We start from the raw sequence: 26,378 nt of genomic DNA, 5'->3' as shown, positions 1-26,378 counted from the left end.
TGACCAATCTACACATAATATGACTGTATGACAAAACTTAGAGAGAAGTGAAACAAGTAAGCCTTAAACAGAACTTTCTTTAAACAAGAACATTTCATTTCTCTGTAATATCATTTTTTCTCTATTTTTGTATGAAGTGTTTCGCTTTGAATTTTACTAAAACTTTTAAAACAAAGATATGTGGATTGTCGGATTATCTGAACATATGTCACACTATTGCCTGAACTTTTCTATGAAACAAAATAAAAGCTGCAGAACTTTGGTAATTTTTGATAAACGCAGCCACAGAAAGAAAATTTTTGATTTGGCAGTCACAGTCCCAGTGAGACATCATGCAGGCGTATTGCTGTTAATATAAAGGATCCCCCAACACCTTTCTTGACACACTTCTGCTGAATGATTCATTGCCTGAAAGTACTCAGTGTTAGTGTGTCGCAGAGAAGATGTGCAGCATTGCTCATAATGGCACTCACTTTTGTTTTAATTCTCATCTTTGCTACTACCTCCAGTGGTCTCGAGTGTGTCCCATAACTGAGCCTGCCTTTTTATTGCTAAAGCTCAGCACGGCCATCCAAATGTCATTCCCCCTGGTCTCACCAAACTCCACCCTCTGACAGTCTTATGCTTTGGTCACCTTTACAATTAGTACCTTTTATGCCTACCAGTACCTCTCAGACAAATATGGAGAATCTTTTGTTTCTGGTAAGGGGTGAGCAGCTGCCCCAAGCAGATGATTTCTAGTTCCTCCAGGGGGCCCTGAATGCATCCCACAACTGGGTCTGCCCTTTCAAATAGCTTGTTGGTTCTCTCTTGAAAGGATGTTACCAGGTGAGCTCACCAGAGTGTGGAAATTGCAATGGCCATTACAGAGTTGTAGAATATGTGAAGAATGTCACTACTTACATTAAAGATCACAGTCTCCTAAGAAAAAAGAGTCAGCTCTACCCTTTCTGATATAGATTCTCTGTATTCCGAGACCAGTCCAATCTGTCATTAATATGGATCCTCAAGTACTTGTAGGAGCACACCATCTCTACATATTCTCCCTGGATAGTGGTTCTTTGGTGTGGCAATAGCCAATAACCAGTTCCTTGGTTTTTCTGATGTTAAGATGCAGACAATTTTCTTTGCACTAAAACACAAAGATCTCCAACTGACTCCTATACTCTGCCTTATTCTCTTTATCAATACACCCCTTCAGTGCAGAATCATCTGAGAACTTCTGCAAGTAACATGACCTGGTGTTATATCTGTAGTCGGAGATGTATAGAGTGAAGAGAAAAGGAGAAAGGACTGTTCTTTGTGGTGTTCCAGTATTGCTCACATCCTTATCAGAAAGACAGTCCTTGAGACTCACTGGCCCACTGGCTATTCCAATCGACATGGTAAGAGTTGTAGATGAAGTAGGTATGGTGTCATTGCAGAAAGGTGGCAGTGATGGGGAAAATCTATTAAAAATTGGTTCAAGGCATTAGCTTTGTCCACATCCCATTCTTGCACCTGAGACCTGGTTTGCTTGAGTCCAGTAATTATGCCCAGTACATTACAGACATCTTTCATGCCTCTCAAACTCTAAGTGAGTTTGTTTTCTATTTTAGCTTTGTAAGCTTCCTTTCCTCCACTCAGCTTTTTCTTTAGCACTAACTGTGCATTCTTCACGGCCTTTATGTCAACTGTCTTTGAATGCTCTCTTTTTTCCCATTCAAGAGACCTTTGAGCTCCTTAGTTAGCCAGAGCTTGTTGTTTGGAAAGCAACATACTGTCTCTGAGGGTACTACAGTGTCGACAGAAAAGTTAATACAGTGTGTGATGCAGTGACTGAGTCCCTCAATATCATCCCCATCATTTGAAAGCAGTCAGTTAGAGCATTTCAGCTTTCAGGTTCCTCTTCATCACTTTTCTGTTAATAACAGGTTGCTGTCTAATAAAAGGCTTGAAGCTGGAGATAAAATTAATCAGGCAGTGGTCAGATCTGCCCAAAGTTCCCAGTAGTTAAAATTTAAAGGCATCCTTAACATTTGAATAGAGCATGTCCATCTTTTTATTTTCTCGAATCAAACAGATAGAAATTTGTCATAGTTCCTTTCAAAGTCACATGGTTGAAGTCACCACATATTATAAATGTGGGATCAGAATGAGTCATCAGTGAAGTGTTGGTGACAGAATAAATCATTTCCATTGCTGAGTCCCCATTTACAGTTGAAGGAATATAAACATTAATAAGGATGATACAATTTATCCTCCCAGGCAAATGAGGAACAGCCAGAATTTCAATGTGTGAATTACAAAGTGTAGTTTTAATTGTAATGTGCTCCCTTTTACACCATTCCTCATTTACATAGATGACCAGACTTATTTTGGTACTAATTTAAAAAGAAAGATTGTTTCAACAAACACATTCAGTTTTTGCCCCAATAAAAAACACAGTCGGAGATATAACTAAACACGGAGATATACGTAACTAGCCTAGAATGATAAGTTCAGTATTTTTCAAGTTATTTCTTCACAATCATTCACAAAAAGGGCAACAGTCTTAGCAGTGAAGCCTAAAAATCCTTTTCCCCAGCCACACTTGCCAACTCTTACTGTAGGATCCCATTATATTCCCAGGCCATGTGGGAGATATAATCTTCTCAGCGAGCACAGGGTCTTCCCCAGGGTCTCCTCCCAGCATTTTCATGCCCGTACAACTTCTGTATCAGATGCCCAAACCATCTCAAATTGGCTCCTCTCAATACAAATAAATATATTCATTTGCCACATGAAATTGTGTTCTAAAGTGAAACAATTTTGTGAGTTTTAAAAAATACTTTACAATGGAGGTGACAGGTATGACTTAAAACAAAATCCTTAACACCTACAAAATACATCAATTTTACAAGCCAAAAGGGTTGTCAAGTATTGATCCACATCTTGAGATTGCATACTTAATGCAAAATAGCATATGAACGTCATTTTAGGAAGGATAAAAAGCAAAAAACAAAAGATTTTATGTTTTGAATTGCTACATTATTTAAAAGTAGACTTCAAGGGTTGCTTCATTTCATTACTCATCATCCTCTGCTGCAACCTTTTAACTCCAGGGATGCAATTTCCTCCATGATATACCAAGAAAAATTGTCAACAAGCACTGTCATTGACATTATTGAATGATGATACCCAGATGTGATTTGCAGCCTGTTTTCTGCAGGCAACTAAACAATAATCATTGATAAAACATCACATGACCACTCAAAGTCTTTGCGTTTCCATGCATAGCATGCTATATACCTGGAAAAAAGGGGATGAATGTAATTTACTTCATAGCATATAAAAGATTAAACATTTTTTGTGAGGTTTGGCACTCAGATTATGTAGCCAGGGGGCCCTGGGGTGTTAAAGAGAAAACTGTCTAAATGTACATTCATGGGCAGATGCAGTCAGCCCAACCTGTTTCCTTGTTAGCGCTAGGGATCATAATAAAGGCACCTACACCGCATTTGCATAAAAGAGTCTCAGCAGATTAGACAGAAGAAAGAAAGAAAGAAAGAAGAAGAAGCAGGGTGCTGGCAGGGTGGGTGCTGAAGTAAGGAGGCAGGTGGTCAAGAAGTGGCCCTGGGTAGAGTAAATGGAAAGCGCTCTCGAGGAAGGGTCACTCAAGGTGCAGAAGTGTCCAACTGCTCCAAGCGACTCCTACTGAATGCCAAGGAATGTCAGTGGGAGAATGTAGCCGGTCTTGTGGGTTTCCCCAATGAATGCCTAGAGATAGATAGATAGATAGATAAATACTTTATTAATCCCAAGGGGAAATTCACATACTCCAGCAGCAGCATACTGATAAAAAAGCAATATTAAAGAGTGATAACAATGAAGGTATAATGGACAGATGATAATTTTATATAATATTAACGTTTGCCCCCCCGGGGGGAATTGAAGAGTCGCATAGTGTGGGGGAGGAATGATCTCCTCAGTCTGTCAGTGGAGCAAGACAGTGACAGCAGTATGTCGCTGAAGCTGCTTCTCTGTCTGAAGATGATCCTGTTCAGTGGATGCAGTGGATTTTCCATTTTTGACAGGAGCCTGCTCAGTTCCCGTCGCTCTGCCATGGATGTCAAACTGTCCAGCTCCATGCCTACAATAGAGCCTGCCTTCCTCACCTGTTTGTCCAGGCATGAGGCATTCCTCTTCTTTATGCTGCCTTCCCAGCACACCACCGTAAAGAAGAGGGCGCTCACCACAACTGTCTGATAGAACATCTGCAGCATCTTATTGCAGATGTTGAAGGACGCCAGCCTTCTAAGGAAGTATAGTCAGCTCTGTCCTTTCTTACACAGAGCATCAGTGATGGCAGTCCAGTCCAATTTATCATCCAGCTGCACTCCCAGGTACTTATAGGTCTGCACCCTCTGCACACAGTCACCTCTGATGATCATGGGGTCCATGAGGGGCCTAGGCCTCCTAAAATCCACCACCAGCTCCTTGGTTTTGCTGGTGTTCAGTTGTAGGTGGTTTGAGTCACACCATTTAACAAAGTCTTTGATTAGTTTCCCATACTCCTCCTCCTGCCCACTCCTGCTGCAGCCCACAATGGCAGTGTCGTCTACAAACTTTTGCATGTGGCAGGACTCCGAGTTGTATTGGAAGTCCGATGTATATAGGCTGAACAGGACCGGAGAAAGTACAGTCCCCTGTGGCACTCCTGTGTTGCTGACCACAATGTCAGACCTGCAGTTCCGGAGACGCACCTACTGAGGTCTGTCTTTAAGATAGTCCACGATCCATGCTACCAGGTATAAATCTACTCCCATCTCTGTCAGCTTGTCCCTAAGGAGCAGAGGTTGGATGGTGGTAAGAACTTGAGCCAGACTGAAGGATGACTGTATTTGCCAGTGGATGTCTTCCCCTGGCTGTGGAGACCTTAAAGGCTGAGCAGAGAAAGATGTTGATTTGACTGGATACATCAAGGCTCATATGTTTTTATGGACAAAGATTTGTTTTCACTTTGACATTAACAGTCTTTTTCTGTTGATCAATGTGAAAAAACTCCAATTAAATCCGCTGTGATTCAATGTTAAATAACAATTAAATGTGGGAACCTCCAAAAGGGTGAATGCTTTTTAGAGGAAATGTCTGTTGGTATTTTAAAGTGAAATAATTAGTGTCTATGACTTATGCATTATTTATACTATATATATATATATATATATATATATATATATATATATATATATATATATATATATTGTCACACACATGTGTATGGGAGGCAGCTAAATGGTCTGCATGAGAGTAATTCCATGACAGACCAGGAGGTGGTGGAGTGCACTAACTCTTTTTCTCACTTCTCTGCAGAATAGTTACGGAAAATCCCTCCTGGCCCTGATGACGTCACTCCAGTTTCCAATCCCACTGAAGGCGTCACTTCCGGCCCCACCCCTACTGATGACACCACTTCCTCCACTCTCCTTCAAAGCAGCCATCTTTGTAACAACAAGGCAGTTCAGTTGTGGACTTGAACCTGTACAATTCTGTACCAAAAATGATCCATTGCAGCCAGAAACAATATACAGGTGGCTGCCCCAAACCATTTTTTTGTATGGCTCTTTTCCATATATATATATATATATATATATATATATATATATATATATATATATATATATATATATATATATATATATATATATATATTGTGGATGCTGGCCCGGACACAGACAGATGGACATCATAATCTCACCCAACACACGTTTTTTTTACAATATTTACATATATGTCAGTGCACTTCCCCCCAATGTCCAGGGCACACAGTTAAATTGCCTTTCTGGCCGCCTCCAATCCTCTCTCCAGCTCCGTCTCTCTTCCACCCGACTTCCGACCCTCGACTGAAGGGAGGCGGCCCCTTAAATAAGAACCCGGATGGGCTTCAGCTGCTTCCCGGCATTCCTTCGAAGACACGCCCCAGTGTGGCAGAAGTGCCGGCTGCGCATCCGGAAGCCCTCCAGGTGTCCCCTGTCTTCTTCCCCCCAGCACTTCCTGGTGTGGCGGAAGTGCTGGGCTCCAGACCTCTACAGGCACCGGGGCGCCGCTTGCCGGTGGCCACGGGCCCCTACATGGCTGGGCCTCTACCCGTGACCCTAAACATAACCAGGGCGGTCGCCCCCTCGCGGTCTGGAGGAGGCAAATGTATCATTTCATATATATACACTGTATGATATACATAACATACATGTGTATGTATGTATATCATATATATATGATTTTTTTCCTGCATGTGCATAGTTACAGAAGTGTTTATTCAATCATGTAAAATTATACAGTAGATAGATAGATAGATAGATAGATAGATAGATAGATAGATAGAAAGCTTATTATATTCTAGTACTGTTTTGTACTAGAATTATCACTAGCTGCTGTTAGATAAGGTGCATTTTAAATAAACAAAGTACAATATAAAATAGAGCTAAAGGTAAAGTACAAAGTCATTTAAGAACTTGTCTAAATGTTCTGGTTACACAGATAGCAGAGACAAGAAAAGGAGTTCTAGAAGACCACATCATTTATTGTACTAATTGTTCCAGGAAATATTTCAATAGGATGATAATAATAGGTAGTTAACATTTAAGTGCTGTCTTATTGGAATATATCAAGCCATCCTCGGCACTGAAACGATGCCAGTTGCATTCAACTGAAGACCAAGACACTCAGCAAAAACTTCTCTTCAGAACTTGCTTTCCCTTTAGGACCAGAGACTCTTTTTCTGATGATGTGATGCCTTTCTGTACTTTGACAGATGTATGCTTCCAGAAGCAAAATTTTGTTCATAAAAATTACTCATGTCTGGCACCTCTTCACTCACCAGTATAAGAAAATTCCCACATATAATATACTGTTCGACTTGTCGTGATGTCTAGTTTTGCCAGATGTCAAGCTTTTTAGGGTACCCTATATTTTATCCTTCTAGACCAGGCAATTATTGGACCATACTTTGTGCAGGAAATTACACCCTTATCATATCATCCAATCCCACGGTTTCTCTTATGCTATGCTAATGTGACACAGGTAAACCTGTCATTCTCTCCAGAGGAGCACATGGTATCAACTAGAATCTCTGTATGTCTCACTGATATTGCAATCTGGATGAATGAATACCATCTCCAGCACAACCTGGCAAAAAAGAACCTTCTTGTTATTCCAGCTTGTGTGTCTGTTCAGCACCCTGTCTTAGTTCAGCTTGGTTTATTATCACTAACACTTGCCAAGTCAGTATACAACCTTGTGGTGGTGATTGATGGCCAGCTGTCCTTTAAGGATCATGTTGCTGTGGTCTTTCGGACTTATAGATTTACTCTGTACAGTACCCACAAGATCAGCCTGCATCAGACTGAATATGCAGAACAACTCTTGGTCCAGGCTGTGGTCTTGTCACGGTTGGACTACTACAATTCTCTGCTGGCAGGACCATCAGCATGTTTCTCCAAGCCACTGCAGATAATTCAAAATGGGGAGGCATACACATGTTACTACTCTGTTCAGATCGATACACTGGCTTCATACAGTATATTGGCACATATTAAGTTCAAATCCTGTATGCTTGCCTAGTCAGTGGATCTACAGTACACCTATATATATATGTAGACACTTGTGTGGGCCTATGCTGCTTCTCAACCACTTAGATCTGCTGTGTGTGGTTTCAAATCTCAGTCCAGACTCTTTTCATATGTAGTTCCCGGCTGGTGGAACAAACTGCCCACCTCCATTTGAAATTCCGACTCCCTCATTGTATTCAAGAAGGATTTGAAGACTCTTGTTTGGTGAATTTCTAAGTGGCCGATGTTAAATTTTATACATTTTGGAGTAACTAGCTTGTACTTTGTTCTTCACTTGTCAAAATCAATTTTATACCCTTGTCCTGTAACACTTGATCTCAAAGAGTCCCCAAACTGATGTTACTTGATTATGTTGACCTGTTTTGTAAGTTGCTTCTGATAAAAACATCTGCTAAGCAAAATAAATAAAAAAAAGTAAATTAATAGGTGTCTTCAGCAACCATATTCAGAATGACTTGAAATTGTGTATGCCATATCAACCAAACCCAGGGCTTTACCCCCTAATAGGATAAGAGGGGACAAGGTTACTGCTTTTAACAAACCTTTGAAAAAATTGGTATCAGTGATACAGGCATGTGGAGTGTCATTTCATGGTATTTCGAGATAGCTGATCATGAATATTAGAATATTTAACAGTGGTACTAGCCCTTTAAGAGCCACTCCAAGAATGTTAAAAATGATAAATTTCAAACATAAGCATGTGGCTATAATTTAAGACTGTTTCAAGTTCAGTGATTATGAATATGTTAATATTTTTGATTTTTAATCCTTTACAAGATCTAGTCCTCCATGGAGCTCTATCAAAGGGAGAACAGCGATGCATTTGTACTATAACCAATTACACTTGGACTTTGAACATTGAAATTGAAGCACACATTTTACTTTTTAAATATTTAAAACAGCTATTCTTGTTAATTCTGTACTTCTACCTCATTATGATTGTACATTTCTTATGAACACCTCCAATTAGGGTATCTTACACTAATTGAGACTTTTTAGTATTTCAAGTCAAGCTGGATGCTATTTATTACTAATGTGTTTTGCCCTTCCTTTGCCTATTGTCATGGCGCTTGCACCTGTACTTGGTCAGAAGTTCTGTGCAAGAACAAGTTGCTTTGTAGTATTTTATTTCTGAGTTTTCAATGATAGATCGGTCATCTAGCTCTGCAAAGACGATTACTTATGTTCTGTTTTGTTTATTATATTTACCCCATTTTTTCACTCCCATCGCACGCCCAACCTACATGGTAGGTTGGTTTCGCTGTGAATTGTCTTTCCCAAGATTTTTGCTATTTCTTATTTAACAAGTTTTTTGGGAGTTTTTTTTTAAGGAGTCAACGCTGGGGGGCTGTCAAAAATAGGGCCTGTTGAAGCCCATTGTGACATTTTTTGTGTGATTTAGGACTATAACAATAAATTGTTATTATTTTGAGGAGTGTGTCTGGAAAAATTGGGTCAATAGTTAATTTCTGAGATAAAAAAACACACAAAAAAACACAATTATGTGGTAAAAAAAGTGAAAAAAGTGATTTGTAGTAAGTGAGTGAAATATACTGGTGTGCTGATAATCTTTTTAAACCTGCACAGACTCGTACGCAGAATATGATACATTTGTGTGGGCAATAAATGTTTAGGCTGGTTTTAGTTTTTATAAAATGATGTAAATTTTGTAAAATTCTTTTTAATTTTGAACTTGGTAGAATTTAAATTATGAAGTTTTTTGTGCTGTTTAGAGCCACTATCATTATGTACTATATCCAGTTATTGTAACATTACTCATTTGAGATTTTCATTAAAAAACATTGAATATTAATCACCATTACTAAATAAATTATAGAATGAGGAAACTTATGGTTTCACAAAGAATTAAATTTTACACAATTCAATTTTACATAATTTAATTTAATGAACTTGTGTTATTATATTTGCATACACTTTGTATTTTTATATGTGAATAGGTGATTTTTGTTTTATAGAAAACGGAATTCAATTAATTCTATTCCTATTTATTTTTTGTGCATCTACCACTAGACCTGCTGGTGTCAGTGTTGACTGATGACACAATTTTCTGTGTAGTACTGCTGTTTAGTAGATAAAAAACACCCTTATTGTCAGATATTTGTTCATCAGGTACAGTTTACGCACTCTTTAAAACACATTTATATGTTAATGTTAATTAATGCCTTAATAGCATTAATATTAGCACAGTGCACTATTATAAGTTTATGATTTTGAGAAGTTCCACGTTTCGTTATGTAAAATCAGCAATTGTAAGAAGTGATATTCACCTAGTCAGTCAAGTTCACTTGGTAAGCTAATAACTAAGTTGTACAAATATATTATCAAAATGATTTTAAACATCATTAGAGTGTTAACTAGTCAAGTTATTAGTTTACTTGTGTTTGTTGTGGATTCTCTTCTCTTCTTTCAGTCAATGTGGAACATGCCCTTTGTCAAGAGATGCAAAACGTTTGGTGCCGCTTGGTTCTTTTCGTATTGTGGTAGTCAGAAATGCAACAAGTACTCCAAATACAGGCTATCTGGAACACGTAGGAATTTAAGTATATGGCTTCATTTAACAATGTATGTGATACAGACTAACATTTGTTTAGCCTTTTTAATTGTTTTGGGGTGTAATCATTCCATGGAAAATGAAAATACTGCATCAATAGAAACCTTCAATCTTGTTAAGAGTGTATTTCTTAGAAGGCAATATTACTTATTGTGAATCAATGATTGATTCTCTTTTTATTTGCATGTAGCTCCTTTCACTTGTTTGCAATGAAATACATTTCTCAAATACTTGCACAGTTTTAAAGATTTGCTGGTTATCCTAGATTGCTTTTTCAGCCTCCTCAAAATTCGCTACCCATCCAATATTAGTGTCATATGCAGATTTTATAAGTTATAATTTTAACATCTAACCATTTTACAGAATGAAGTAATGCTTTTTAATACAGCATATACAAAGGGGGTCTTATTTGTGAAAAATGGGCAGAAAATCTGTAGAGATAAATTTATGTGCATTTTGGTATTCAGTAACTTTAAAATTTGAGAAATGAAAGAACTTTTTTTTTTTTAAAAATTGACAAACAGCAGTTTTAAGTTTAAGAGAATGTTCTCTATACTCACCTACACCTTTTTGATCAATAGGGACCAAATTTTGCATAGTAGCTCCCTAGGACTATACAACAACAACAATAATTTATTTCTTGCATAGCCCAAAATCACACAAGAAATGCCTCAATGGACTTTTTTTGATAGCCCCTAGCCTTGACACCCTCAGAATTAAAATACTCAAGACAAGATAGATTACATTGGATCCCAAAAGTTTGACCTTGGATGTCCCAGTCATTTTTTTTTCCCATGTGCTACAGTTTGCACACCAGTGCCACCTGCTGGTTCAAAGCAAATACAGTGGAACCTCAGTTCATGACCATAATTTGTTCCAAAACTCTGGTCGTAAACCGATTTGGTCGTGAACCAAAGCAATTTCCACCATAGGATTGTATGTAAATACAATTAATCCGTTCCAGACCGTACAAACTGTATGTAAATATATATTTTTTTAGTTTTTAAGCACAAATATAGTGTAAAAACACCTTGAACAACAAAGGAAACTAACACTGCAATAGTTCGCGCTATAGTGCTAGGAACCGCTCGCTAAAAACAATTTTTTTTAATGAGTTTTAAGCACAGGGAAAAAAATGAACATTTGAAAAATCCATAATTTTATAAACCACCAAGAAAAGTAACATTGCCACAACGGACGCTAAGAACCGATCATGTAAACAGAACTGAAAACAAAAACAAGCCTTTTCTACCTTATGAGTCCAGCCTTCCCTCTCTCGCTTGCTCGCTCTCTCTTTCTCTTTCATGTGTGCGTGTGTCTCTTTTGCAAGCCTGGAGCGCCTGTGTGTGTGCCTCTGTCTCGCGCGCCTGTGTGTGTGTGCCTCTGTCTCGCGCGCCTGTGTGTGTTCCTCTGTCTCGTGTGTGTGTGCCTCTGTCTCGCGCGCCTCTGTGTGTGTGTGTGTCTCTCGCGTACGCGCCTTTGTGTGTGTGTGTCGCACTCTCTCTCTTTTGCTCGCTCGCTTGCTGCACAGGAAATGCACAGGGAGAGACTTAACATGTACAAACCTAAAGAGAAACTGGCATGTTCGTATACCGAGTGTGTGGTTGTGAACCGAGGCAAAAGTTTGGCTAACTTTTTGGTCGTAAACCAAGTTATACGTGTACCGAGACGTTCGTGAACCAAGGTTCCACTTTATTATAATCCTACACCTTTTGACTGATCTGGGCGAAATTTTGCATAGTTGCTTTGATTATAGACATGAGAGACTATGTTGGAACACAAGCAAATTCTCAGCTTATGAGAGCAGAGACATTGCTAGAAAGGTAGTATAGATGACTGGTGGCACAGCTAGCAATAGCAACAGGGTCACAATTTAAAAATACCTAAAAACCTTTGCTTTCTTTCCCTAACTCATTCAAAAGTATACACGGGCAATGCTGGGTTACTTCTGCTAATAGGTCTATAATTATTATGTTTTCAGGTTTTATTTTCTGCATATACAAAATCAGCCATGTTTTTTTTGTATCCATTTTCAAGTGATGCAATTTGTGTTTGACTTCTTGAACAGTTCATATAATGGATGACAAAGAATTAGCAGCATTTGTTATGTTCTTACAACCTTTTGATTTACTTATTCAGCTACTGACTCTAGAATATAAAATGTTATCTTTTTTTATCAACCTCTTCTAAAATAAAATATATCTCAGCCTCTGAAATTTTTTTCTATTCTTTTGTTGGGTCATTTTACACACAAATGTTCGTATTAATCACCAACTCCATATCTATAATAAGGTGGGTGATGAAGGGGCTAGATTTATACTAACTGAGTAATAACATGAATGTGCTGGCCATTTACGACTGATTGTGATTCTTCAGCCTACACGGGCAATTGTGATCACATTTGGTTTCAAAGCAGAGTTCATGGATAAGATGTGAGGTTTTGTTGGGCAATCTCTTACATGTGCAAATATATACATATATATGAAAACATTTCATGAATGAAATACAGTATCGAATACAGTAACTACCACATTTAGAAACACTTGTAATTAATTTAGCATTTATTGTTTGGTTGGTTATACCTAAGTTACAAAAAGGTGACTGATATTTAAAATACTAGTTGGCTCCAAGGAACACCCAAGAAAGTCATTCCAGACAATTGTCAAAGCCATAAATAACAACAATCCTCTTTAATAAAAGCCCTGTGTGCATCCAGGTGGCCGTGTATGTGTGTCTTCTGGTGAAGTGCGCATGTGCGGAGCCGGCACATCGCACCGTGCCCGCCCATGCGCACAGCACCTTGGTCGCACACACACTCGAAGCTGGGAACACAGTGAATGGCCTATCCGCGGCAGCACATAATAAGCAAATAAAGCACACACACTGGAAGCTGGGCACACAGTGAATGGCCTTGCCGCGGCAGCGCATGATCCTCTTTAATAAAAGCCCTGTGTGCGTCCAGGTGTCCGTGTGTGTGTCTTCTGGTGAAGTGCGCATGTGCGGGGCTGCGACGCACATCGCACCGTGCACCGCCCATGCGCACGGCACCTTGATGAGACACACACTCGAAGCTGGGCACACAGTGAATGGCCTATCCGCGGCAGCGCATAATAAGCAAATAAAGCACACACACTGAAAGCTGGGCACACAGTGAATGGCCTTGCCACTGCAGCGCATGATAAGCAAATAAAAGACATAATTGCTGGGAGAGTGCTGATTAGGTAGTCGCGGCCGCGCACATAAAATCCGTTGCTGGGGAGACGCCACACATACAATAATCAGCTAAACGCCAGCACAGATTAAAATACTTGCTGGGGAACTGCACAGTACTTGCTGGGGAGACGACACAGTCACGATTATCAGCTGCACGCCACACATTACATCAGTTGCTGGGGACACTCTGCTGATTGCCCACTGTTGTGACAGAAAATTAAAGTCATATTACGGACATCAAAGCCAGTATTACTGTTAGAGGAAAATTACAGGCATTTTACGGAAATACAAACCAGTATTACTGCGAGAGAAATTTAAAGGCACACAATACACTGACACATATTACAGCCTCATACAAGCCAGTATTACTGTAAGAGAAATTATTACGGACATATCTACTAACAACATGCCACCAAAAAAAAAAGGACACGTCAAGTAGGACAAAAGACACAGACAATCAAATCCTATATAAGTAACATCTCCTGGAAGAACGGTCAGCTCAACAAGTAAACATCAACAAAAGAAAGGTTGAAAGACAAAAAAAAATACGAACAAATAGATCAATTGAAGAAAAAGAAAATGAGCGTCATAAAAACGCTAAAAGAGAAAGACTCAGAAGAGCAAACCTTACAAAAAGTTGGCATTTACTTGCCAGAACCAGTATTCAGCCATAGTCAGTTATATGTTGCATTATCAAGAGTTAGAAGTTATACCGATGTTGTTGTCAAGGTTGTAGATGGTCCTGAACAAGGCAAACTCTTGCCATACTCAGACAGAATATTTACAAGAAATGTTGTCTATAATGAAATTTTATAGAAAAATTTCATGAGGTAAAAAAATAAAACATTTTTCCTAAATATCTTCTTCAGATATTGTGTATTACATATTGTTACAAAGGTTTACACTAAGGCAATATTAATTATACTTACTGTATTGTCATACGTTTCTATTTTATTTTTATTATTATTTTACTTTAGGCTTCTTGCAAAAATATTTTTGACAAAAAAAAATTAAGACAACAAACAGAATGAGGTCAAGGTCCTTGCCATTTAATATAGACTGTTCCAACTAATGTTTATACACTACTGTTCTAGCGCCCATTATTGTAATGGGCTTAATGTCTTGTAGTTAATAATTAAACAGATTTTCATAGTATCATGTTGGTTATAAGAATTACTGCCTAAATGGAGGAAAACTGTCCAGTAAGATCATCTTGAAATTTAATTTACAATTCATGCATAAGAGGTTAAAACAACCTGCTGTGAATATGCCTAAGTCTTTACAAAGTATTATAAACATGGACCATTTACAGTTTTGCAGGTCAATGAAAGACATGCAAACCACAGGACTGACCATTTCAAATTAGTCATAATTAAATTATAGGGTCATTGTTGTTATGTGTACAGAGTACAGTGAAGTTCACACTTGCATATGCTAATCAAGAAGCTAAATTCGAAACATGTGTCTTGCTTGTGTAAAAGCACTCAGAACACAGCGTACTGTACAACACCACCTATCATTATATATAGTTTCATTTTTTTATCAGCCCCTAAAATAAGTATTATACATAAAGTATATACTCACGTATAAGTCGGGTCTTGAAACCAAAAAAATCGACCATAAAATCAGACCCTGACTTATACGCCCGTTCAAAAATGCGATACTTAGATTTTTTTTTTTACATCATCTTGCCTTCTCCAATCTCGCACCAGTATTTCAGACACATCGAATTTTGTTGCAGCAGTGCAGTTACCAATTCCTTTCTCTATTTCAATGACGTTTAATTTAAAACCAGCTTCATATTTCCTTCTGATCGAGCGCTCCATCGTAGACAAGGGATGCGCTTAAGATAAAGGTGAATGAGGGTGTGACATACAAAAAACACAAAACAGTGCAAACGTTGCTTCGGAATAGTTCAGGTTTTACCATGTGGGCACATAGGCACAATACATAGAAAAAAAAGGCAGTGTGCTCTGTAGTTACTCTCTCAGGTGGGTATCAGCATATCATAATCTCGTGGACAGATAGCATGAGTTTTCTGCATTTGACTTATATGACCAACATTATAAAATACCAGAAATTATATGGTAAAATCAAGTCCAGGCTTATCCGCGGTAGAACTTATCCGTGAGTATATATGGTAGTTCATATACAAGTCCACAGACAAAGACAAAATTTTTAAAGGAGCCTAATGCAAGAGGACATTCTTGTTATGCCATGCCTCCCTGAAACACTCTGTTATATTGAGATATGTTCCACTTGGTTCTCGCTTTCTTTCTTTAAGGAAATGACTACATACTGCAAGTTAATATCCTCAGTAAGGTTTGATATTAATCTTCCCAAACGTCCATATTTTTGTGTTGTCGACTAGTTATATCTAAATGGTGGTAGCCTCATCAGGTACAACAGATACTTTGGAAGTTGTTCAACCATTAAATGTACCTATGGGCAACATTATTAGACTATTTTAATTTTGTCTTCCCATTTAGACACCGTTAGAACTAGTATTGATCGGTGAAAAGCATTTTTTGCCATGAATACATTGTACTCACAGTTGACCTTGTTTGTTGAATATTTTCCTGGAAATTCAATTTGCAGCTGGCTTAGATAAACATTTTTTCTCAGCGCCCCATGATGCTTTGTGAGGTCAGCAGAACTTTCATGTATGCATTTATTGCAGATTGTTGCCAATCTGCTTCGCGCATGCATGATGTCACAACCCAATAAATGCTCCACCATTCCACCCCACTTGCATTTAAAAGAAAAAAATTATTATTTCTTTAAGGGCTACATTAGCTGACTTAATGAGAATACCATGAGTACTGTCACCAGATATATAACAATGATTTCTGTGTGCAGTCAGCACATACAAATTACGCACATGCCAAAACAAGGAGCCCCTTCCTTTCAGAAAATACAGGAGACCCTGTGAAATAATAACACAAGTTTTTTTTTACTATTTAAAAGGAGTTTTCTTCTTCTTGGTGAAACAAGAAAGCACACAGATAAATGGGACAAAAAAAGATGATCCAGCTGTGACCAAGGCTGCAACTTTAAACAATGGAATGAGACATTCTCATGGTGCATGACCAGTGTGTCCCCCAAGACTTGTACTCTGTGAGTATATTGTGGGGAACAGCCCGGACACAGACAGGTGGACAGTTACAGTTATTTACAACTCGGTGACACACACACAACCCAGTGCCGCAGCACCAAACACCTCAAAGTCCAGGCCTCTTCCAAATGCCTTTCTCTTCTCCTGACTGCCTCCACTCCTCTCCTCCAAGACTCTGTCCACTTCTACCCAACTCCAGCCATCGAATGGAGGGAGGTAGCCCCTTTTATCCACACCCGAATGTGCGTGCTCCAGGTGCCTCCCGGCAATCTTCCACCGTTACTCCCCAGTGCCGAAGCACTCCGGGTGTCCCTGATCCTCTTCCCCCCAGCACTTCCGGGTGTGGCGGAAGTGCTGAGGTCCAGGGCTCCAAAGGCATTGGGGCACCCCCTGGCAGTGACCATGGGACCCTACAGGGCTGAGCTTCAAAACTCTGTACCCGTGGTCCCCCTAGCCACCAGGGCGGTCACCCCACGTGGTCTGGAGGAAGCGCAAGCCCTCCTCCGGTCCTCTTGGGCATCCCGGTTGTGTAGCAGCCCCAGCCATTCGCCATAATATATATATATATATATATATATACTATATAAATATTAAGTTATTGCAAGTTTTGGCCATTTATTTATTTTGTTTGCGGTCTGCATCTTTTGTTGTTTGAGGCACGGTGGTGTAGTGGTTAGCACTGTTGCCTCACAGCACAGTACATATTATATTTTAAGTCACAATAATTGGTCCAGCATAGTTGGCAGGTGTTTTCCTAACCCTTGGGAAAATTTTAAAACCTTGGCACTGCTATAATTAACTGAAACCAAATTCAGTTCTTCCTTCGTCATTTACTACAATGCATTTCACAGAGTTTGGTGAAGTTCCTGAACATTTCCATGGTTTCTTCAAAATCACGGCAAAGCACTAGCTCATCACTATTTAGAACATTAATTGCAGTGTTATGGTTACCATACTGGAGTTTCCTAACAAAGCAGTCAAGTGCACCTTTCAGTTTATGGTCTAAAATTTGTCATACGCCACAAATAAAAGAAATGTGTACAGAAGAAATATAAAGGTAGTTTAAAATCTTGCTAACTTTAGTTCATAGGATTCATAGACAGCCGGACTTCATATAATATATAACTGAAGCAAAGAGGTTGAAAAATCAAAACAGTGGCCATAAATCAAAGGTTGACTATGCTTTCTGGACACCTTTTGTTGGAAGTGTACCAATCACAAGCCACTAGAAGGAGACCAAAGGTGAATTCAGCAAAATATGATGGATTTTATCTCAAATTTTATCTGTTAACAGATGGTTGTGGACCATGAACAAATGGAAGTTATTGCTGGGGAAAAAGGATATCTGTTATACCCTGCTTACCATTGTGACCCTTCCCAGAACAGTGAAGAAATGCAATTGGTAATAAAACTAATAGTTACATGTTCTTTTTGGGACCTTTTTTTCTAAATAATTTTTATTTATAAATTACTGTAACCAAAAATAATGAATAACTTGTACTTATGCTTGTTCTGAGATGATAAATTTCACCCGTTTTATTTTATTTACTATATGATAAAAGCTTTCAGAAATGTTTGAGGCTGGCACAGACAGGAGGTGATGAACCATAAAGATAAAATATTAATTAGAATTTGTCATTTATACAATGTCCTTAATTTAAATTCATTATACAAGAAATATTCAACTATGCATGAATAAACTGGCAGCTGCAACTTTTAATCATTGCAGACCATTGATTATAATTTTGTTAGATGGAATGAGGTAGGTTCATTATATACTGTAACAAGATGACTGGCAACAGAGGAGCATACAGGTTTATGAAATGGACAACAAATTATCCTAATAAATTATAAAGGGGTATTCAATATTGAAGTAGGATACATGTTGCCACCATTGTGGAAGGTCATGGTCTAGCCAAATTCATTGGGTTCTTTTTGCATCGAGGTCTTTTAAATTTGGGAAACTTGATTTTTAGTAACACACCATTAAAACCAAGTTCAGACTCCTCATTAGCACTCTTGTCCAGAGATGTGCAATAAAGATTTCCAGTGAGGTAAGTCAAGGTGGTGACCGACAGCACCATTACTCTTGGAATTGTCTAAATGTCTCAGATTTATTGGTTGTGACCTTGGTAGCTACATTTTCAAAGCAGTTTAAAAGTGCAGGAGTTGTTTGCCTGATATTTATTGAAGGGCTGTCAGGAATATACATGCTTGGAACCTGAGGGGCTAAAAAGTCAACTTGTATCATGTTAAAAGAGCAGCTCATTTCTGACACAACTGCAGAAGAAAATCTGGCTTCGGGTGTCAAGAATGTAATGACAAAAAAAAAATAGCATACTGTTGGCTACACCTAATGGTAAGAAAAACCTCATACAAATAAAACAAAAGCCTTTATACTACTTAAGTAAGGCTACTGGGAAATGCATTGTTAAGTATTTAATAACTGATTACTTACCTGTTTGGCAAGGTAGGAGTTTTGCTTATGCCTCACATAGTATCTGACAGGAATGATCAACGAGTATAAAACATGAAGAAAAGCAAAGCCCAAGGCTACTAGCCCAAGTTGTTTCCGGCAAAGCATCCATTTGTCTAGCCATTCAGGGAAACGCTTGTATTTTGTACCATTGTACAGCTGAAGAAAGGCTGCAATCACCCCAGGCAGATAACACAAGGCCAGCATGATCAAAGACACAACTGGAAAAACTTGATTGGCCAGAGAAATGAGGATCCGGAATGAAACATCTTTTCCTTCTGTGGCATAGGCATAGACAACATCTCTGATCACACAGTAACAGAAAAAAGCAGCTGTCAGACATGTGGCAATGCATAGTGGGAGTCTCCAAAGAGGAAAGAGCTGCAGAGGGTAGCTCTCTAATTCATTTGCTGCTCGGAGTGAGCCATAGTCGAGAGCTATAAGTCCCAGATGCTGGGCAATCTCCATCACGATGCGCTTGGATTTGTAGTCGTTTCCACAAACAGAAACCTGCCAGAGAAAGAACATGTGTGATAATAACTGATAGAGGCTAAAACATTGCGTGTTATTTTTTCTCTCTCCAACTGGTTTATTTAAAAAGAAGGGTGGTTTGTTTTAAGCAATTGGTAAGGTAACACATGTGTGCAAAATGCTCAACAAGTTAGAAAGTAACTGCAAGTGCAAAGGTTGCTGAACAAACGTTTTGTAGCACTTCGACATAATAAACTTCATGACCTCAGGAGATTGCCATAGATGAAGAGGTTATAACAGACTGGTGCGGACTAGCTGACATCACTAGCAAAATGATGATGCTGGAAAAAGAGTTTCTACCCAGGCACCACAGGGTATTACAAAGTGCATTCGCACACTGAAAATTAATTCTCAGCAGCTGAGAGTTCAGCCAAAATGATTCTCTCTGACTTTCCATTTAGCGTTCTGGGGATCCTTGACATTAAACACAATCTTTGGAAAGATTAATCAAGTCACAAAGAATATAACATCTAGAGTTGCAAAAGTATCAGCTTCTAAGTACAGGAACAGTAGATGTCAGAGGTACTAAATATACCTGCATGGTACAAGTCATGACATCTTCATCTGAAGAGATGAATAAGCATAGAGCATAAAGTTATTGTCACAATAAAAATGGGAAAATATACACATGCACATAAATCTAATTTATACTGTTAAAAATCAGATTATAAACCATTTTATAGCACATTTTACTTTAAACATCAGAAAAGACTCGATGACTGTGTAAGAATGTAGTTTAAGTAGATTAGTAAAGCTATACTTCATAAGAAACCAAAAAAGGCAAAAAAAGGTTTATGTGTGGGTAATCTGAAAATTACATTTTCCGACAAATTAAACAACACTAAGTAACTTCCAAATTGGGTGTACTTCGGGTTTACAAATATTCAAGTGATAAAGTAACATGTTTTGGGTGTTCACATACTGTATGAATGAATAAACAGAAAATTGATTTATTGGCTCTTTTATTAATATTTACACTTAAGTTTGCAGAAAAGCCCCAATGCCTCCCATTGTATGCTCTTGGTTTTGGCCAGTTTGCTTGTGTTTTGCTTATTATTTTTATTAGATTGTTGGATTTTTGATCTTCTTGCTCTGTTTTTGATCACTATATTCAAGTTGTTCATATTGTGTTTTGGGAACTCTGTTTGCTACTGGATTGTCTTTTTTCAGGAAACTCCGTTGGTGCCTTTCTTCTCTTTTATTTTTCTTTGTTATGCAGAACTTTTTTTAAATAAGTCTTGTATTTAAATTCTTTGCTTGACTTTTTTGACTCCTCAACAAGGGTTTACGGTCATCTTTTTTCTAGTTGAGAATTTTTATATAATTGGAATATCTAAGAATATATTTTTGATTTTGAAGTGCATTTAGCCCTGGTATTGGCCAAAGTCAGCCAGTGTTGGTGGATCTTAGTTTGCCTTTTTGTGCACCCCTCTGGGCAGAATGGTGGAGATTCCTGCCTGCTTTCCTGACCAATTTGGAGACCTAACACACTTCAGCTATTTCAAGTGAGTGGATTACTACACCTTAGGAATGTGCCTTTTCTGGCTGTCCAGTGAAGAGACACAGAATGCTTTTGTGCCTTATTTTGGAATGCCTCACACTATTTCCACATGTTTCTGTCTTTCAATCACAACAGTTCCCATGTTTATTTAACCGTATTTTAGCACATTGTGTAAGACATGATTTGTGAATTATGCAGCATGAATAAAATGAGATTTTTTTTCACGTAAAGTTTTATATATTACAATTTACATTGTCACAAGAATAGGCTGGAGTCATAAAAAGGTTTGTGGCAGCCACCAGCATATTGTTTCATGGCTGCAAAATTAGTTTAAATAGTGTACAGTTGTGTACAGGTTTAAATCCAAGACAGAATTAATTTGCTGGTACAAAGATGGTGGCTTTTAAAGGAGAGCAGAGGAAGTGACATAATTATCGGGACAGGAAACCGGAAGTGGAGTCATTGAAGCCAGGACTGGAAGTGACATCATCACTGGGGGCAGAAACAGAAGTGGCGTCATTGAGGCTGGGACTGGAAGTGACATCATCGGGCCAGGCGGAATTTCCCATAACTGGTCTACAGAGAACTGAGAGAAAGAGTTAGTGCACTCTGCCACCCCCTGGTCTGGCATGGAATTACTCTCATTCAGGCCCTTAAGTTGCCTCCCATGCGCACATACAGTGGTGTGAAAAACTATTTGCCCCCTTCCTGATTTCTTATTCTTTTGCATGTTTGTCACACAAAATGTTTCTGATCATCAAGCACATTTAACCATTAGTCAAATATAACACAAATAAACACAAAATGCAGTTTTTAAATGATGGTTTTTATCATTTAGGGAGAAAAAATCCAAACCTACATGGCCCTGTGTGAAAAAGTAATTGCCCCTTGTTAAAAATAACCTAACTGTGGTGTATCACACCTGAGTTCAATTTCCGTAGCCACCCCCAGGCCTGATTACTGCCACACCTGTTTCAATAAAGAAATCACTTAAATAGGAGCTGCCTGACACAGAGAAGTAGACCAAAAGCACCTCAAAAGCTAGACATCATGCCAAGATCCAAAGAAATTCAGGAACAAATGAGAACAGAAGTAATTGAGATCTATCAGTCTGGTAAAGGTTATAAAGCCATTTCTAAAGCTTTGGGACTCCAGCGAACCACAGTGAGAGCCATTATCCACAAATGGCAAAAACATGGAACAGTGGTGAACCTTCCCAGGAGTGGCGGCCGACCAAAATTACCCCAAGAGCGCAGAACGCTCATCCGAGAGGTCACAAAGACCCCAGGACAACGTCTAAAGAACTGCAGGCCTCACTTGCTTCAATTAAGGTCAGTGTTCACGACTCCACCATAAGAAAGAGACTGGGCAAAAACGGCCTGCATGGCAGATTTCCAAGGCGCAAACCACTGTTAAGCAAAAAGAACATTAGGGCTCGTCTCAATTTTGCTAAGAAACATCTCAATGATTGCCAAGACTTTTGGGAAAATACCTTGTGGACTGATGAGACAAAAGTTGAACTTTTGGAAGGCAAATGTCCCATTACATCTGGCGTAAAAGGAACACAGCATTTCAGAAAAGAACATCATACCAACAGTAAAATATGGTGGTGGTAGTGTGATGGTCTGGGGTTGTTTTGCTGCTTCAGGACCTGGAAGGCTTGCTGTGATAGATGGAACCATGAATTCTACTGTCTACCAAAAATCCTGAAGGAGAATGTCCGGCCATCTGTTCGTCAACTCAAGCTGAAGCGATCTTGGGTGCTGCAACAGGACAATGACCCAAAACACACCAGCAAATCCACCTCTGAATGGCTGAAGAAAAACAAAATGAAGACTTTGGAGTGGCCTAGTCAAAGTCCTGACCTGAATCCAATTGAGATGCTATGGCATGACCTTAAAAAGGCGGTTCATGCTAGAAAACCCTCAAATAAAGCTGAATTACAACAATTCTGCAAAGATGAGTGGGCCAAAATTCCTCCAGAGTGTTGTAAAAGACTCATTGCAAGTTATCGCAAACGCTTGATTGCAGTTATTGCTGCTAAGGGTGGCCCAACCAGTTATTAGGTTCAGGGGCAATTACTTTTCACACAGGGCCATGTAGGTTTGGATTTTTTCTCCTAAATAATAAAACCATCATTTAAAAACTGCATTTTGTGTTTACTTGTGTTATATTTGACTAATGGTTAAATGTGTTTGATGATCAGAAACATTTTGTGTGACAAACATGCAAAAGAATAAGAAATCAGGAAGGGGGCAAATAGATTTTCACACCACTGTATGTGACAACATTTATATTAATATATTATAAAATATATATCAAAAACTGCGCCTAATTCAGTGCTATGCCATGCCATTTTGCCTCTGTGTTTTCAGATTTAAACATTTCATGTTAGTTAGTGTCTATTATCTTAAAGAAGTTAAACTTTAGGAAGTATTCAAAGATTTTAGAGTTTAGACATGTAACAGTGTAGCTAAATGAAGGCCTTGTTTTTTTTTATTAACCCAATTCTTCTTTAATCCAAGAAAGTTTTAGTGTTTAATTTGCAAATCTTAAATATTCTGAAAAGAGAGAAAAGATGATATTGCCATCTTGAAAATTAGTAGTATGTCAACCTTAGCTTATGGCCATTTTTGCTTTACAATATGTAGGTAGTCTCTGAGCTCTCACTTTAGAGTGCATGTTTAGTTTCTTATAGAATGCATTGTCTTTGAATTTAAAGAAAAACATTTTAAGGTTGGGAGGCATAATAATGCAGTGCTAGTACTGCTTTCATAGATCACGTCCTATTTTCCAGTCAGTTGGGATGATTTCATCCCTATCTGGAAAGGAAAGGGTGATCGCCTGGTTTACAGCAACTGTAGGGGAATAATATTGCGTTTGGTGCCAGGTAAGATTCTTGCTAAGGTCATTCTCAATAGGTTCTGTGATCATTTGTTCACCTACCAGTGACTGTTTGGTTTAACACCTAAGAAGTCTACCATCAACCGCATGCTATCAATGAGGGTTCTAACTGAGCATATCTTTGGAGAGTTTCTCTGCAGCCTTTGCTGATATTTGTAAAGCGTTCAACTCACTTGATTGAGCTGCCCTTTGGGACATCCTGAAACTTCCCGAAGTTGCTGGATATCATAGCTGGAATGTACACTGGTATTGTGTGTGCTGTGCACAGTGCAGGCAAAACCTCTGTGTTTTTCTCAGTTGATTCTGGGGTCCAGCAGGGATGTGTTCTTGCTCCTACTCTGTTCAGTGTTTGCAAAGGGATAGGTATTGGGCAGGGTCGTGGGGTCCAGCATCTGTGAGGCATCTATCTGTTGGTGAAGAAAATCTTGACTTTGATCCAGGCCTTTAAGGACGTCTTGGGCATAGCCATCAGCGGTGTGTCTGTCTGAGGACAAAATTTCAAACTCATCAAGAGGTTTACTTACCTTGTCAGTGACATTCAAGTCTCTGGTGACTGTTCCTATGAAGTTGGTATACAGACTGGGAGAGCATGGGTTGTCATGAGGTTGCTAAAAAGAGGTATGTGGCACTCACGAAATCTCTGCAAAAGGACAATGCCTTAAGATTCCAGGTGCTTTCTTTTTTGTTATATGGTTGCAAGAAATGGATGCTATCCAACTACCTGAGATGAAGACTGGACTCCTTTGGTGCTGTGTCTCTTCAGAGAATCCTTGGGTATTGCTGCTTTGAATTTGCGTCGAACAAGTGGTTGCTCATGAAGTCCTGAATGAGGCACATTACCTGCACTATGAGGGACACCCATGTAACACTTGGCTGTGGCAGATAGATTGTCATTTCCAGAGGATGTGACTGGACTGCATATCTGCTTAAGAAGGTTGCCAACCAGGATCCCAAGTTGATTCATAGTATGGTGTGTGCAGCAATGTGCTGTACCAGTGCATGCTTCCCAACCTGACCTGACCTGACCTTACCTTTCTGTGTCTACTGTGGTTCTCCATTGGTATTGCTTTACTCCAACAGTCCGAACACGTGCAAGGAACTTTAATTTTCGTCTCTAAAGTGAGTGAGCTTGAATGTTTACTTGTGTGCACCTGCTGATAGACTAGTATTCCATACAGAACTGGTTCATTTCTTGAACCCAATGCTGCTTAAATAGTTTCTATCCATCTTGAAACCTTTATTTTAAGAGTGGGCTTTGAAAATGGACAGGCTGTGGGAGGAAGCCAGAGCATGCAGTCATTGAAATCAAGATAGAGACTTTAAGCATTAAATTAAGTTGTATGATACTATTAAGCAACACAGTAAGAGTAAATTAATATAATTATAACACATTTGAAATAAATATTAAGATGGCATTAAGAGAACCTAGATATAAGTAGAATAAGTGTTAAAATGCCATTAAGGTGGTAGCTCTTAGACATGTGCAAAAATATCTTAAAAATTCAAAGTGAAATAACGAGCATAGTTTATTTAATTTTTATATTAAAATGACATTCTTTTTCAGCTGTCAACAGCACAAAATTAGTAGAACAGTATGGTGTAAGCTCCCTTTGCTTATAAAATGAAATCTGATGAGTATTTCTAAGTGCAGCAATTTTTTAGATCTTTGTGAATTTGAGGTCTTCTAGGCTGAAAAATGGTAAGCCAATTTATTTAAGCCAGATTATGCCCAAAACATTTCACAATGTAACAGAATCTAATCAGGTTTGCCTTGCCTCCCACGTTTGCTATTAACAGAAAAATGGTCACGATCTGAATACTGCTTGACACAGCTCCACGTTTTCATGCTGTGCTTCTTTTTTCATGGGCATCTGAATGTTGCATTTCTCTGTGAAAGCAGAGGGTTAGGTCAGCAGTCTTTGACAAAAAAAGACAATAATGCTCCTGGCTACATTTACACGACAGTTGCAAATGAAAAATTATTCAAAGTAAATGAAACAATGCCAAATTGGCAACTTTTTCAGCTTTTAAAGAAGCAAGCCAAGAAAGCACAAAATATTGTTTTTTTTTTCATATTATTAAAAATGAGTAGGCATATAAAATGCCAAGAGATTAACTTATACTTTATATTTGTCATCCACTTGACACTTTCTCTTCTGTAAAAGAATGGGGTGCTGAAGTTTTTAGTGCATGCTTTTAAATACAAAGATGAAATGGATTATTGTATATGAAAGGCAGAGGGTTCAACAGGAAAGATGCTGAGCTGCAGGAAAATATTTATTTGTCATCTAGTATTGCACTAGTAAGACCACATCTTTAGTTTTTTTCCTTACTTCTTTATATTGTATTAGGAAAAAAGTAATAATTGCTTTCGCATATCTCTGGAGAAGAGGGCATAGCAACAAAAATGTGAGTTCATCTTTTAGCTAAGCCACCCAGTCTTCTAATATGCCTATTTTGGTATGGTTTTGGAAAGAAAC

General features: G+C 38.6%; 1 protein-coding gene across 1 annotated transcript in view; it reads right to left on the bottom strand.

The window, feature by feature from the left end:
- The window catches only part of steap4 (STEAP family member 4), a 79,745-nt gene that overhangs the window by 34,801 nt on the left and 18,566 nt on the right, over window positions 1-26,378 (bottom strand). Inside the window, exon 3 of the mRNA XM_039737018.1 lies at window positions 18,945-19,472. Coding sequence (XP_039592952.1) covers window positions 18,945-19,472 — 528 coding nt within the window. The remainder of the gene's footprint in view (window positions 1-18,944; window positions 19,473-26,378) is intronic.

Source organism: Polypterus senegalus, chromosome 15, assembly GCF_016835505.1.
Source record: "Polypterus senegalus isolate Bchr_013 chromosome 15, ASM1683550v1, whole genome shotgun sequence".
Taxonomy (NCBI): domain Eukaryota; kingdom Metazoa; phylum Chordata; class Cladistia; order Polypteriformes; family Polypteridae; genus Polypterus; species Polypterus senegalus.
This window is presented reverse-complemented; position numbering and strand designations above follow the sequence as displayed.